This window comes from Stegastes partitus, unplaced genomic scaffold, assembly GCF_000690725.1.
Source record: "Stegastes partitus isolate 25-593 unplaced genomic scaffold, Stegastes_partitus-1.0.2 Scaffold825, whole genome shotgun sequence".
NCBI classification, from domain to species: domain Eukaryota; kingdom Metazoa; phylum Chordata; class Actinopteri; family Pomacentridae; genus Stegastes; species Stegastes partitus.
In genome coordinates, this window is record NW_007578556.1 from 143609 (window position 1) to 159345 (window position 15737).

Below are 15737 nucleotides of genomic sequence, written 5' to 3' on the forward strand. Positions count from 1 at the left end.
TCCATCGCACAAACAAATGCAGTCCTACGAGAAAAACAAGATACGTTCTTGGTTTGTTGCGTTCATGTTTCCGTCAAACCTCACCAGAATTTGTTTGGAAATTAACCTAAACCGTTCAGGGAGTCTTGGTCTGCTCAGTTTGGTGCTTCCTAAAGTTAGGACGGCAGCATCAGAACCTCACTTACAGAACAAATGCGTTTCTTTTAATAAAACCACCCCTATGAACTGTGAACACATCCAATTTGTCTGAGCAGTTTCTACTTGGTCATCCAAGAGGCTGATGAAAACATCTTCCCACATACAGGAAGTTCAAAGTTTAGCACTAAACCTTTAACCATGCAGCATGATTCAGATGTTCCACAGACTGTACTATGATGAACTACATGAATACGACCCATTATGTGCTTTATCAGGTCTGTGCGGACGCCATCTGGTCAGATCTGGTGCATGGAAATACATGACAACACCTTTCCTTCGAGCTTTGCCAAATCCTAAGCAGTGAGAGGCGACGCAAATCTAAAAATACGTCATGTGAAGCAACCAAAAAAATGTTAACTCACAAGATTTTATGTTCATGTAAGTATCTGTTTTGAGGATGAGATTCAGAAAACAGATGGAACTACCCAATGCTGACACCATTATTGTTCAAAACTCCTTCTCCGGTTGTTGATTTGAACCCTCAAAACTCATCTGCGTGTGTCATAGTTACATATTTAGACACCTTTTTCCCATGAAAATAATCCCTTCCTGCATTAAAAGCGGCTCAGATGTAGCTTCCTCTTCACGCCTCCTCACTTATTGCAGCTCGAGCTCACCTACAATTCTGCTCTGATGATCTAAAACTATACTATTGTAAACCGATTCTGAAGAACAAGAAACAGAAACGCTCCGTCCTCCACCCTGACAGTATTTGTTCTTTAGGTTTGTTACGTATGAAACCCCAGAATCCGTGTTGCTCCGCTCAAGGTGGAGCTGCTCGGCCACGATGCTTACTTCCCTCACGCTGTCTTCTAGTGTGTAAAAAACATATTTATACGACAACAAGGTTAAAAAAAGCGTCTTATTCATCGGAGGAGGTCTTTAAAATTCAAGCCACATCGCACACCACTAATTAATGTTTCATCAGCCGTCCACAGGATGTGCAATTAAGGCCCTCTCATTCTCCGTCACCCAACACAAAAGTTGCCTTGATTGTGTTTTCACGTGGCCACCACTTGAGATGACTCATAGTGAAGTAATGTGAAGGTCGTCTGTCACTGAGGAGAAATTACAATTACCAGCGTGACATACAGAGCCGGCGCGTCCGCGAACGCCGCCCCTGACAGCCCCCGAGTCTCCGGCTCACACTTTACAGAGCAGACCGTGAATCAAATGCCCTCTCATCTCCAGCGACCAGGCACAATCTATTTCTCATTCTCTTCTCATTGTTGACACACTGTCATTGCGGGGCCTGGCTGCCTAGCAACAAAATCCGGGCAGGCGTTTTTCCAATCTTCTGTCAGGGGGGAAGCTCCGCCCCTCTCCGTCCCTGGAGGAATGATTGAAAGGTCACTCCACTCCTCGCCTCGTCTGACAGAGCAAAGATTGTCTTTTTCTGAAAACTATGAAGTGTGTGTGGAACGAACGGGGGGAGGAAGGGGGGAGGAAAGGGGGGGAAGAGGCCACTTCAATGTGGGTGCAAAAACACTCAGCGGCGAGTGGGCCGAGCAGGCGGCAGTTTGCTCTCCGCAGACCCCGTTGATCGAAGCGGTAAAAGGTGGGGGGAGGTGTAGCTAGCGGATCGATAATGCCACACTTACCTCATCACAGGCTGAATGTGACCCCCATCGGATTGCTTCATTGTTGTTCTTGGATAGGTCAGAGCCCCCCCGTGGAGTGATATTAAAGAAAAAGTCTGCTTTTTTCTTCTGGGTTTTTTTTTTTATTGTTACAAACTGGGTCATAGTATTGTATTTTTGGCCATCTTTCATATCAGTAAGGGAACATTTTACTCATCCACTTGATGCTGAAAACGTGGCAACAAGCTGACTGCTCTTGAAAAGCTTTACAGCACAACCCACACGAGAGACCAGGCAGGTATTGTGGCCAAATATAGCATCTGTTTTATGCTCTCGAAATGTACCTGATGTTTTTATATACAGACAGGTGGGAAATTAAAGGAAAACCCAAAATAAAATGTCTTAGTAAGGTGTTGGACCACCAAAACGGCTTCTCCGGAGTCTCCAGAACTCAACTGGAAGCATAGAACAACCATTATTTCTAAAGATAATTCCTCATTTGGTGTTTTGATGATGGTGGTGGAGTGTTGTTTAACATGTTCATCCAAAACCTGCCACATGTGTTGGAAATGAAGGGAAAACCCAACATAAAGTGTCTTAGTAAGGTGTTGGACCACCAAAACAGCTTCTACGGAGTCTCCAGAACTTGACTATGTATGGAACACCATTCTTCATTAATATAATCCCTCATTTGGTGTTTTGATGATGGTGGTGGAGTGTTGTTTAACACGTCCATCCAAAACCTGCCACATGTGTTGGAAATGAAGGGAAAACCCAACATAAAGTGTCTTAGTAAGGTGTTAAGTCACCAAAACAGCTTCTACGGAGTCTCCAGAACTTGACTGGAAGTATGGAACACCATTCTTCCTTAAGATAATCCCTCATTTGCTGTTCTAATTAGGGTGGTGGAGAGTTGGTTCAAAACCTCCCATATGTGTTGGAGAATAAAGAAAAATCCAACATAAAGTGTCTTAGTAAGGTGTTAAGTCACCAAAACAGCTTCTACAGGGTCTCCAGAACTTGACTGGAACACCATTATTTCAAAAGATAGTCCCTCATTTGGTGTTTCAATGACGATGGTGGAGAGTTGATCCAATATGTTTTGGAGAATAAAGGAAAACCCAACATAAAGTGTCTTAGTAAGGCGTTGGACCACCAAAACAGCTTCTACAGAGTCTCCAGAACTCGACTGGATGTATGGATCACCATTATTTCACTAGATGTTCCCTCATTTGATGTTTTGATGATAGTCGTGGAAATTTCTTTCTAACACATCGGTTCAAAATGTTCCATATGTGTTGGAAAATAAAGGACAACCTAATTTAAAGTGTCCTACTAAGGTGTTGACCACCAAAGCAGCTTCTACGGGGTCTCCAGAACTCAACTGTAAGTGTGGAACACCATTATTTCTAAAGATAATCCCTCATTTGGTGTTTTGATGATGGTGGTGGAGTGTTGTCTAACACTTTGGTCTAAAACCTCACATAAGTGTTCAATTTGGTTGAGATCTGGTAATGTCGAAGCTCATAGCATATAATTTGCATCATCTTCATACTAATCAATACCTTCAGTGACCCTTTGTGCCCTATGGATGGAGGTGTTGTCATCCTGGACGAGACTACTCACAATTTTTAACGATCTGCACTGACTCTTTCCTCTAAGGCCAGCGTTATGCTTTTTTGCATCCGTGGGTCTGTATACTTTTCATCAGTCTGCCAGAGTCCGTGCAGACCCCTTGGTTTATATGCAGCCCACAAATCCATGATGCAACTGCACTACAAGAGCAGTCGTGTGTACTATATGCAGAATATGTAGATACAACCTACTGCAACGGAGCCTTCCAAGTGGACGAGAAGAGCGGCATAATAACATTAAGTACGTGTTCGTGGGTGTCTGCACCAGAGTATAATCAAGCCTTACAGGTTATAAGTGGTCCTAACAATGCCTGGAAAAGGCCCTGAACAACACAACAGAGGCGGCGGATTCACTCCCTGTGGGGGTCAAGGTTTCTGTTCCCTTACTGTGCGCCACTCATGCATTCGCCCACTAATTGAGAATACAATGAAAAATGACTCATCTGTATTGCTGATTCTATGTTTTGGACTGTCGTTGGTTTTCATTAAGCACAAAATATTGCATATTTTTGGAAAGACAAAGCCAGTAAGGCCTTTCCAGTTGCCTTTCAATGACATGTCCTCAATGTTTCCTAAAAATACTGCACATAAAGGTAAATATTTGCACAATACCACCTTAAAATCCTACCGCTATCTTGACAGTAAGACTATTTACATGCAGCTGCCGCACTTGTGAAAGTCAACCATCATGCCATAAGGTATGTAAGCATGCTTTCATACCTAATTTAAAGCAGAGGCTGAACATGCAAGGTGCCTGCAATCAGCTCATTAGCTGGCCAATGATGCAGAACTTAATCATCTGGAACAAACAAGCTGAAATGTAAAGCCTGAAACCCCATTTCCATACTCTCACATGTTTATATCGCATATCAGCTCACATGCAGATGCAATTAGAGAGCGTTCAAGATGGGAAATATGTACTGGATAAACAATTTATAGTCCATGCTGCATACGTTTAACATTCCATGCGTTGTCTGCGGTATACATAGATGTAATCTGGTACAAAATATGGGTCACCCTTCAATTTGTTTACAACCTGTTTGATCAGCAGGCAGCAGAAAAAAAATATAAATGAATTAAGTGGCTGTAAAATGAAAAAAGTTCACCTTTAAAAAAAAAAAATCAATTGGACACAGATTTATGTCATGACCTCAATTTCATATTTTTAGAACAAAAATTGGAAAAAAAAAAAAACCAGAGTGAAAATGATGGCGTGGAAATTAAAACAAAATGAGCTGCATCTTTCACTCTGCTGCACCGGTTTAATCTGACCCACCCCATTAACTGCACTGTGTTTTGTGTGAAAGACATCGAGGCGGACGCTGCTGAGGGTCATGTTGGAAACAGAATGGGGAACGGGGGCGTGGACGGGGGCTGAGGTGGAGCGCTTGCATGTTTATTCAGCTGAAGGAGCTGAATAAATTTAGTCGTGTCACATCTCTACGAGAGGAGATGTGACGTGACTAAATTTCCAACTAAGTGGCGTCTCATTCGTTGCTGTCGGAGAAGCAAATTGATGAGCTGCGAGAGTCTCTCCTTAGCAACTGCAAGCACGTACTGTCCAAACATTTCCAAGCAAGATCCATTTTCACAGTTACATCACACTGATTGATTTTGACCAAAATCTTTGTCCGTGCTTAATCATTTGACTATTTTCGTGTTGCAATTGCTCCCAAGTACAACCCGACAGGGCAGCGGTCACTAAAAAGCCAATTCTGAAGCAGAGGTGTCGACTCAAGACCTGACACTTTGGCTCAGTTTGACCGATAGTCACAAAAAATGAAGGTTTGGGACTTGTTTGGAGCTTTATCATAAGAATGCAAAGACATCTGACCTGACTTGACACTTAAAACCAAAAATATTCAAATCTAAACTCTGGTCTGACAACATCTGATAAAAAATTATACAGCAAACATTGTCAGGAGGTAGCCAACAGTGAGTCGGTCCATTTCTTCTAATAGAGTTGAGAACCAATATGGACTTCTTCCAAATGTCTTGAGACTTGATTTAGACTTGTCTTGACTGACTGTGTCGTCAGTATATTTCTTTTGAGTTTGAGCTCATATTTCTGCATGAGACTTGACTCAAATGACTTGAGACTTGCTCAGACAGAGTCCAAACTTGACATGTACTTTTCCCGAATTACATGTCACTTGTCTCGAATAATGTGAGAGACTTGCTCAGGATCAATCTGTATATTTCTCGTGATTTTGACCTCTAATTTTAATGAAAGCAAAGATTTAGACTTGTCTCGAACGACTTGAGACACACTCACACTTGTCTCGAATGACTATGTAGTCAGTGCATTTCATTTGAGATTTAGCCTTAGTTTTGTTAAGAGAAAAGGGCTAAACTTGTATCAAATTACAGTCGTGGCTTGACATAGATTTGTCTGGATGAGGTGAAACTTGACTGAGACTTGTCTTGAATGCCTTGATACTTGCTCAGAGTCAAAGCTAAACTTAGGCTTGTCCTAAATGACTTGAGACAAGCTTTGACTTGAAACGAGACAGACTCTTTGGAATGGCTTAAGTCCTATCTTAGACTTGTGTTCAATGCCTTGATATGTGCTAAAACAGATTCAGAACTAAACCGAAGAGACAGACCTAGTCTTGAGTCTTGAGCCAAGACTTGGCGTGGACTTGTCTGGAATGGCTTGTAGTCAGTATGTTTCTTTTAATTTTCAGCTTGTTTCAGAAACAAAGTGGTAGACTTGTCTTGAATGAGTTGAGATTTGCACAAAGTCGTAACATGACACGGATTTAATCCTTATAGCGTGAAGCTTGACTTAGACTTCTTTTGAATGACTTGAGACTTGACATAGACTTGTCTCAAATGACTTGTGACTTGTTCAGTCAAAACAAGACATGGATTTAATCTAAGTAGTTGGAAAATTTCTTTTAATTTTAGCCTCTAACTTTGTTAAAGGCAAAGCGGTAGACTTGTCTTGAATGACTTGAGAGTTGCTCAGAAAGAATCGAAACAAACTTAGGCTTGTCTTCAGTGACTTGAGATTATACATACAGACTTGTCTTGCATGACTTAACACTTGGCCGAGACTTAACCGGAATAACTATGTAGTCTGGATGTTTCTTTTCATGTTGAATTTTGTTATATGTCAAAACAAAGAGGTAGATTTGTCTCAAATGACCTGAGAGTCTCTCAGACAGAGCTGAGACTTTGCATGGACTTGACCCCAACAACAAGAAGCTTAATTTAGATTTGTTTGAAATGCCTTGATGCTCAGAAAGACTTGAAACTTGACCTCAATGGTTTGAGACTTGCTCAGTTCTAGATTCTCGACCTGACTAGGATTTGTCTCTAATAGCTCAAGATTAAGTCGGACTCGTGCTTTAAAATTGGAAAAAAACATTTTTTTTGTCAGTCTGCACTATTTTGTACATTTTCTGTAATGAAATATTTCTCTGATGATTCACTTTCACTGCCTCAGCACACGACAAAGCAGAGCGCCAACGAGCGGGAACGTCGGCTTGCACGCCAACTTCAAATGCGGAACAAAGCGAGCAGACGTTGTTAAAAACGTCCATTCAAGACGCTTTTATCTGTGTTTTTCCTCCATCTCAAGATCCACTTTTGTGGCCCGATCAATGCGCGTTCACATTAATATCAGACGAAGAACAAGACAGACACAGCTATAGGCAACCTTCAAAGCCGAGTCCCCCGGATGCATAATGGAAGAGAACTAACGAGCCCATCTCTCATTAACATTCCCCCACAGTCACCTTCAACAATGCATTCGCCTTACTGCGAGTGGCAGCACTCAGTGGGGAGATGGATTTCTCTGTTCTCGTGTCAGAATATTTTAATGTGTCATCAAAGTGGCAGCTCATTTCTGGCACAGCGAAACACTAAGCCCGAGCCAAACACTGGAACAAGAAGTCTGTCTGAGGGATAATATTAGCATACTGCCTCTGTGGTTTGATACGAGGACGAATTCAGACAAGACTTTATTGACTCTGAGGCAGCCCTGAATGCTGCAGTGATTATGGACCTTTGTGCCACTGGCATGAAATAGAGATTGCGGCATCGGCTGTGTGTGTATATGCATGTAGTGTGTGTGTGTGTGTGTCTGAGTGTGTGTGTGTGGCTTCCTTTCTCTGATTCACGCAGAGCACCGTGCCAAGTCTCTTAAAATCCCGGTTTCGTTTAAATCCACTCCGGCTTATCGGGCCTGTGTTCCTCGGAGCAGCCAAGAAACAGCGTCTTCCTCACATTTCAACCTGCGCACAGAAACCGCACGTTAAGAAAATGTTCAGGTGAAGTCGACAGGTTTGACATTTGGGGAGAACATCCTTCACAAAGCAAAGTATTTATTAGGGATAGCTCTGAGTAAAGACCCACATGTGCCACAAACAACGGGTGCACAATCAGCTAAATGTTGTGGAAGAGAAACCATCTTCTGAGCGATGCACTCTTATATAGACTCCCAAGCAGGTGAAAACAATCCCACAACGAGGTGGGAGGAGCCGAGGATCAGGAGCAGCTGGGAAAGTGAGAAGCAAAGAGACAAAAAAAGAAAAAGAAGCAGATTTTGACAGTGAAAGTTGTGGCGTTTGTGAAATGTCACGCAGCGAAAGTACAAAACTTTACTGAACATCACAAATATTTAAGTCAAATCTGTGAAGTTTTACATTCTCATAAATGTGGTCAATGTGTGAGGGAATTCCAAATTTAAATTACAAACGCTAACCCTAATCCACTCATCTTCCCAATTAATGCGTAGACACAGAAATACAGCAATAAATGAATTAAGAAATGTTTTTTTTATAATATAAATACAGAAACAGTCTAAATAAAAGCTGATATAAACTGTAGAATAATTGCATAAATAAAAATAGCAATTTCGTTGTAATTTTCATGTGTTTTTATGCACTTAATTGTTCTTTTCTGTGCTTATTAATTCAAAATTAAGTCATTTTCCATCCTCTGTTTTGAACTGCATCGCACCAACAAATAAACTTGACTTACCTTGAATTTTATTGCAATAAATGTGTGAACTTTTCAGCTATTTTAAAAAAAAATCTAACCTTGAAAACCCACCTTAGATCACCTTTTCAACGTCCTAGTCAACAGGTATCTGAAAACATATCATGCACTGATGAGCCATAACATTAAAACCACCTGCCTAATATTGTCTCTTCCTAATTTGACCAAAAATGTTCTGACAACACATGGACGTCGGGGTGGAACTGGGATGTTAGGAGGGGATACTTCAGGTCCTGTGGTGCTTGTGTGGACTGGCCTATCCTACAGCACATCAGATTGGGATCTAAGGAGTTTGGAGTCGACGCCTCGGGCTCTTTGTCATGTTCCTCAAGCTTTTCCAGTTTTTGTGGTGTTGGGAGTTGTGCTGGCGTTGCAATGGAGCGTGCTTGGTTTGCAATGATGCTCAGTTAGGGTGCACATGTCGAACTAACATCCACATGAATGCAAGGATGCAGAACGTTGTGTTGTAACGAGATGATCAGTTATTCACCTGTTGAGGGTTTTAACATCGGGAGCAGGTCGGTGTGTGTTTCAAAATGCAAATAACTGACGAATATTGTGAAAATGGCAGCTTAGAAACAACAAATGGCACATTAAAACCACCTCGAAGACCATTCCAGTACTACTAAAAATCTATTTCATCATCAGTACAAACAGCGAAGCAAACGAAGCTTGGTGACCGTATCGCGGTTCGCTGCATTCATACTGAAACCACCTCACCTGTGGTTAACAGCCACCTCAAGCAGCTCTTCACCCTCTGGTTTCTCTCAACTGCCGTCAGAGCGGCTGCACTCGTACTCCGCTGCACCTCGCTGTCCGCAGGCTGTGTGACTCATTTCCTTTGCCACAGTTCAAACGCTGCAGCGAGAAGAGAGGCCACAGCTAATGCTTCAGTGTTTCAACCGTCGCACAACAGAGGAAACAAAACACGCTCTGCTGTTAAAACCTACCATTCACATTCTCTTCTTCTTCTTCTTCTTCTTGTGAATTAAGTGCGCTTCCTGTTCTCGATTACTTGGAAAGCGGAGTCACCTTCCACAGAAGGGGACCGTCAGTCAGCGCCGCCTCAACCGCTGCCTCCGGCCTCACACCTGTCGTCTGAGACCGCAGGGAGACACATAAAAAACAAAAAGTGTGAGCGTTGTTAAGAGGCCTCGCCCAATCAGCAGCCAGACCCGGACATCTGATCCAGTGGTGGCCAACAGCTGCACCGCGTTGAGCAAACGGGGACGGACGCAAAAGAATTTGTCAGCAAAAGAGGCTTCTTATGAGAACGTGGCATGAGAAGACGAATTACTCAACGGCGAAAAAAAAGAAAAAAAGAACTTGTGGTCTGCAGTGGAGGCCATTAGCCCTCACACATGCTTTAGTTCCCTTATGGACTACATTACAGCTGAGGAAAAAAAAGAAGCTGCAAGACTATGTTTGCACGCACATAAGTCACTGCGGAGGGGGAATAAAGTGCAGCGATTTTAATGGAAAAATTCCCAGACATGAGCTACGGTTGCAGCTATCTTCCCCAGAGGACGTCGGTGATGTATTTCTGCCACAAAGCTACTGTTAACACCCAGAAAAGTTGATGAGAAAAACAACTTTATTTCAGGTCTGCGCCAAAAAAACGGGAGAAAAAAAAAATCACCCACTAGCGTAATGAGAAAGCATGTTCCGGGGTAAACGCCCACATTGCAGATTGTGAGTCGGGGGCCGGTTGTCTTTACTATTGAGCGATTTCTCCTCGGCAACATAAATAATGTGCGACTGAATAAAGCTGGCAGCGCTCCAGCGCAGCTAAATTGAAAAACTCAAAGTAATTTGGCCGCTGATGAGAAAGTGATATCTATACTGCAGCGCTTCTACGGGGACTTGGTGTTGTTCTATTCATCCTCCAACATTAATACAGACTAACTGTTAAAAATGGACGACGTGCAGGACCCGAGTCTGTCTAGAAGTCGCAAAATGTCTTTTTTTTACATTCAGGTTTTGGGTCTGATGAACAGCTATGATTCAATTACACCCCAAATTATTCATAGTAAAGCCAAATTCTGATTTATGGTAGAAATTTAAGGTGGAAATTGCATAAACAAGCTACAAAAGACGACAAGACACCGTGTTAGAGATGCTAATGATGAATGTTGACTTTGGGATGGGATAGCAATAAGTTTCTATCTCCATTTCAAATGGTCCTGGTAATTTCTACCATGTTCGGGAGCATTTTTATCGACTACAAATTGAGAACCGCTGATACAGTTCTCCAGACAGTTCAATTACAAGGCGTGGATAAAACCAAAGCGCTCAGGGAGGCTGCGATTAGGGTCCATCACAGAGAAAAAGCTGCACTTTCTGGCTCCTCGTAAGACGGGGAAAGGCTTTAAAGTTATCCGAGTGTTTTTAAGAGTTGAGAAGCCAAACGGGACCACTACACTGGTAAGAACAGGAGTGCAAGAAGCCAAGAAGAATCCAGGGATGAGCAACGAAGCATTTACGATGAATCTGAGCGATTCTGGTACCAGCATCTCCAAGGACTTCTCAAAAACTCACCTCGAAAGTTACTGGTCATCAATTAGGTGATCAGATGAGATGAACTTGAAGTTGTTAGGACGTTAGGTTGGGGCTTTTGCTTAGCCAAAGGAAGGAGAAACATTTAACCCCTAGAATGTCATGATTTTTTAAGGTTGTTTTTCACCCAAATGGCGTCCTAAGAAACAAGAACTATCGTAAGATTCTGGAGGGAAACATCAGGAAGTCTGAGTTGAGACTTGGCATGGACTTGACCCCAACAACAAGAAGCTTAATTTAGATTTGTTAGCAATACCTTGATGCTCAGAAAGACTTGAAACTTGACTTCAATGGTTTGAGACTTGTTCAGGTTTAGATTCTCGACCTGACTAGGATTTCGTGTTCGGTGACCAGATGAGATGAAAAAGGAGTTGTTTGGACGTTAGGTTGGGGCTTTTGCTGAGCCAAAGGAAGGAGAAGCTTTTAACCCCAACAATGCAGTAATGCCTTAAGGTTTTTCACCCAAATGGCGTCATGAGAAACAAGAACTACCTTCAGATTCTGGAGGGAAACATCAGGAAGTCTGCAGGAGAACCTGGACGTTGGGCAGCATTGGACGTTCCAACAAGACAATGATCTGAAACATGCAGCTGAAGCGGTCAACAACTTAAGACAAGGAAGCCTTCCAACCTCAAAGACCTGGAGATCTTAAAAAAAGCGACGATTTCTATGGAGACATGCAAAAAAACTTGTTTGACTGATGTGTTGCCAAATAAAGGCTTTGCCAGTAATGAATGAGAAGGTGTATGAGTCGGTTTGGACGTGGCATTTTCAGTGAAATCATAAAAAAAAACCCACAGAAAAAGTTCTAATTTATCATTAAAATCTCCAACACTGTGTCATTTGTCACTTTTTTAATGTCATTTCCAGCCAAAACAAACCTGCTGCTCAAATAAAAACGCTCCTATACGTCCATGTATATGAACTGGGCTTATAACTGTACAAGGTGTTTATTCATTAGCTTTAGCGGAGGTGTTCCCCCCCTTGCTTTTCTTTCTTGCCAAAGGTTTGATGAGGAGATCAGTGCCGTCGTCACATCTAAATATAATTATACGTAGCCGGAGGCAGCAGCAGCTTAGAATACAGACAGGAAACAGCTATCCTGGCTCCGTACAAAGGTAACATCGGCTGCCTACCAGCACCTGCAAAGGTCACTAATTAACACATCACATCCAGTTATTTTAATACATGCTCAAACTAAAGCGTAGGAATGAAAGCTGTGGCTTCACGGGGAGCGACTGACCAGCCACGTCCAACGAGCTGAGACCTGCCGGGTCCCGTATTCATGCTCAGCTAAGTGTGTCCTGGCTGCAGATTTGGTGCGAGAGTGGAATCAAACTTCTCCTCCAATGTACTGACAAGAAGCAACACCACAACCTGCTTCAGTGCAATTCTAATGATTTTTATCTTGTTAACGTGTTTTAAGTGTGTCTTTTAAACGCTTAAAGACACTTAATGAGCGACATAAGCCGTCAACATCACGGGCATTTCCACCTTAAAACTGCAGTGTAGTGATGACGGTATCAAAAACTCTGATTCCAAAGTTTCATACATGATAAATATAAGTAACTAAGCTGAAAGTTGCAGGGTAGGAAATTCTGTATCATCGTTTGGCTGAATTGGTTTATGGTTCGGACATGTACGGCTGATTTAATATTATAACTTGCAATTGCGTAGACCATACTAGTTCTGCAGTGTTTGAGTTGTCCCAGTTGTAAGTGAGCTGGTGCGCTCAAGCTGCAGCGAGCACGAAGGTGGTTTATGGAGTGAGATGCAGGGACTACATAGATTGGAAGATTCTAGGGGAAGTAAAGGTGTACAGTTACGTCTAATGGACTGTTTTCATGGTAGAACTCCTAAATGTGTAATTTTATCACACAGAGATGAGTTTTTAAGGGTTTAACCGACGATCAGAGTGAAAATTTAATGCATAAATTATAATTACTAAGCATGTAATAATTTAATGGTTAGTATTCAAAGACCTGAATGTTCCGCATCTTGATGTGCACACAGTACTTCATGAAATGATGCTTTTTTTCTTTCCTCTGGACCAAACAAAGGAAGCTGTTTCTGCCCATTTCCACTCTTTATGCTAAGCTAAGCTAACAGAATGTCAGCTGTAGCCTTATTTTCACAAAACATTCATAAGGTTGGCATCAATCTTCTCATCTAGCTTGAAATTAGAAAGTAAAAAACTTACTTACCTAAATGCTAAGCTAACTAGCTGCTTGCTGTGGCATCCTATTTGTTATTAGCACTGAGAAGTTCCGCATTGCTTGAACTGGTCGCTAAAGAAGGTTTTGGTCATTGTCTCAGTACTGGCATCATTTTTTTATTAGACGGATGGCACTGTTATAGGATCTATAACTTAAAAATGACAGGTTGAGTGTTTTTCTGGCTCAGAGCTGGCATTTGGGGGTGACGGAACACAACAAAAAGCATGACTTACAGTACTGGCAATGGGTCTGTGGTACCTTATTTAACAAATGTCTGTATTTTTGTAGATTTTTTTGACTACTTGATGAACAAAAATGTCTGTTATTCTTGAACAAATGAGCTAACCTCAATTAAAACTAGTGCCTTAACTTTTTTTTTTAAGTTTGGGCGACGTTTATTTTCTTTGGACACCGGCTAAAACCTGTTGAGGTGGGTAAAGAAAAACCATTTCAGGCTCATTTTAAAATTAAATTTAATATAGATATTAATTGTAAAAACTGTAATAGATGTTCCTCAACAATATTAGGATGCATCAGTCGTGTTTCTGAACTAAGAAACTGTCTGACAGCTCAAACCAAACTAATCCCTGACTTCCTTTAGTTTCCCGTCCTGTGAAAACCACAAACACACATAAAAAAAGACATCAGAGTCCAAACAATTCACATTTAATGCCCTGGGCTTTATTGTCTTATTTTAGTGAGAGTTCTGTCACATTTTTTTTTTTTTTAGTCTTTTCAGCCTCCAGGTGGGACAAGTAAACCTCAAGGATATATCCTGCCATTGGACTGGGCATTCAGATTCTGACAAAGACGAGAAGCACTACTAAGTAATGCTGCCTTTGTGCCTAACTCTTCACAGAAGAGAGTACATAAAATTCCCCAAAGGAAGGCACCCAAATACTTGTGGTTTTTGGCCTTGCAGCCGTCTGGAGATTCTTTTTTCAAAGAAAAAAAGAACATAAAGAAAAAGAGGAAGAGGGGGAGAAAACTGCCGTTTTCCCACAACCCCCCGTCTGTCCCCTCGTTAGCATTTCTTTCTTTTTTTTTTTTGTTATTAAAAACTGGAATGATGAAACACGTACAGCGATTACTGCCCATTCACCTCCCTTATCACCTATGCATGAACAAGTAACAAATGAACAAAAGAATGAAGTCTTTCAATAAACGAAAAGCTTACAATCAAGTTTACCACAAGAACGAGGAAAAGAAAAAAACAATTTAAAAAATACAAAAATAACTGAATTTTTGTTTTACAAAAATGTTTTGTCGGATAGAACAATTACAAAGGGGGACTCCGCTTGCATGAAAATGAAGGACGAACCCCCTTTAAAAAAAAACAAATACAAAAGCAGCATTGATATTTCTTTTTTCTTTTAAAAAAACAAAAAAATGAAAACGTCACAAAAAAAAAAAAAATAGTGCTTAAATCAGAAGCAGCAGAAGCTTCTGGGAAGAGACTTCATCCCTGTTTTGTTACTTGTGTTTTGGGACAATGTTAATGGAAGCTCCCTGGAAGAGACGAGCAGAGCCGAGCAGAGCGCCTCTCTTCCAGGGATCCACAGTCACCTGCCAACACACCACCTCCTCTTCCAACCTCCTGCTTCTCCTGGTCTGTATGTATGTCACCACTGATTTTCACATGATCCACAGAGAGGAGCACAGGGACCCAAAATAAACATGTGTGTGGGAAGGAGGCCGGGTAAGGGGGAGGGTAGGGGAGGGGAGGGGAGGGGAGGGAACCTGCTTTGTGTTCACAATATACAAAAATACCCAGGAGTCCGTAGCTACCTAACATTTACTACAGCACAGGAACCAACGAAGGTACAGTGTACAAATAAAATAATAATAAAAAAAAAAATAAACAAAACAAACCAAACCGAAAAACAAAAAAACTGTAAACACAGCACAATAAATAGATAAAAACAGCAGGCTCCGCACCATGCACATGATGTGATAAAACTCTTCTCTATACAACTCCCACATCTCTCACACTCGCCACAAGTTACTTGGCTTTTGCTTTTTTTTTTTCTTTTTTTTTCTCTTTTCCTTTAAGTTTGACTCCCAAGTGCAAAACATCACAAATGGACAGTTCTGTATTCAAGTAATATATACAAGAGGGAGAGGGGATATTACAAATATGTAGTTACTGTACAGATACTAATTTTTGCCATATTCATAATTTACAGGTGTCAATATTTTTTATTTCATTTTTTATTTTTTTTTTTAACTTTTAACAGTAACAAAAAACAAAAGAAAAAAAAAATGGTTTTAAAAAGTATGAGAGATGAGAATTGCAAGCGAGGGGCCGCGGGCCGCTCGTCCTTCTGCCTCGTCTGCTCAGAGTCCTGCTGTCCCTTTTGCATTCCCGATGCTACGATGCACAGCACCTAAAGAGTGGACTCTCCGCCGCGCCGCTACTACGTCACCTCCATGGCCACTGTGTTGTCTGCTATACTGTTCAGTGCTGGCTTGTCTTCGTCATGATTATCCCTGCGGATAAGGAAGAGAAGAAAAAAAAAAGAGGAGAGATTAACGATGTCGCTTTA

At 41.6% G+C, this 15737-nt stretch overlaps 1 protein-coding gene across 2 annotated transcripts in view; it reads right to left on the minus strand.

Annotated features, from left to right (window-relative positions):
- Positions 1–13850: 13850 nt before the first annotated feature.
- Positions 13851–15737, minus strand: part of LOC103365303 (enhancer of polycomb homolog 1) — a 30216-nt gene continuing 28329 nt past the window's right edge. For both annotated transcript variants that reach the window (XM_008292713.1, XM_008292712.1), the window contains one exon: positions 13851–15681. In XM_008292713.1, the coding sequence (XP_008290935.1) occupies positions 15609–15681 (73 nt within the window). In that variant the 3' untranslated portion in view covers positions 13851–15608. The remainder of the gene's footprint in view (positions 15682–15737) is intronic.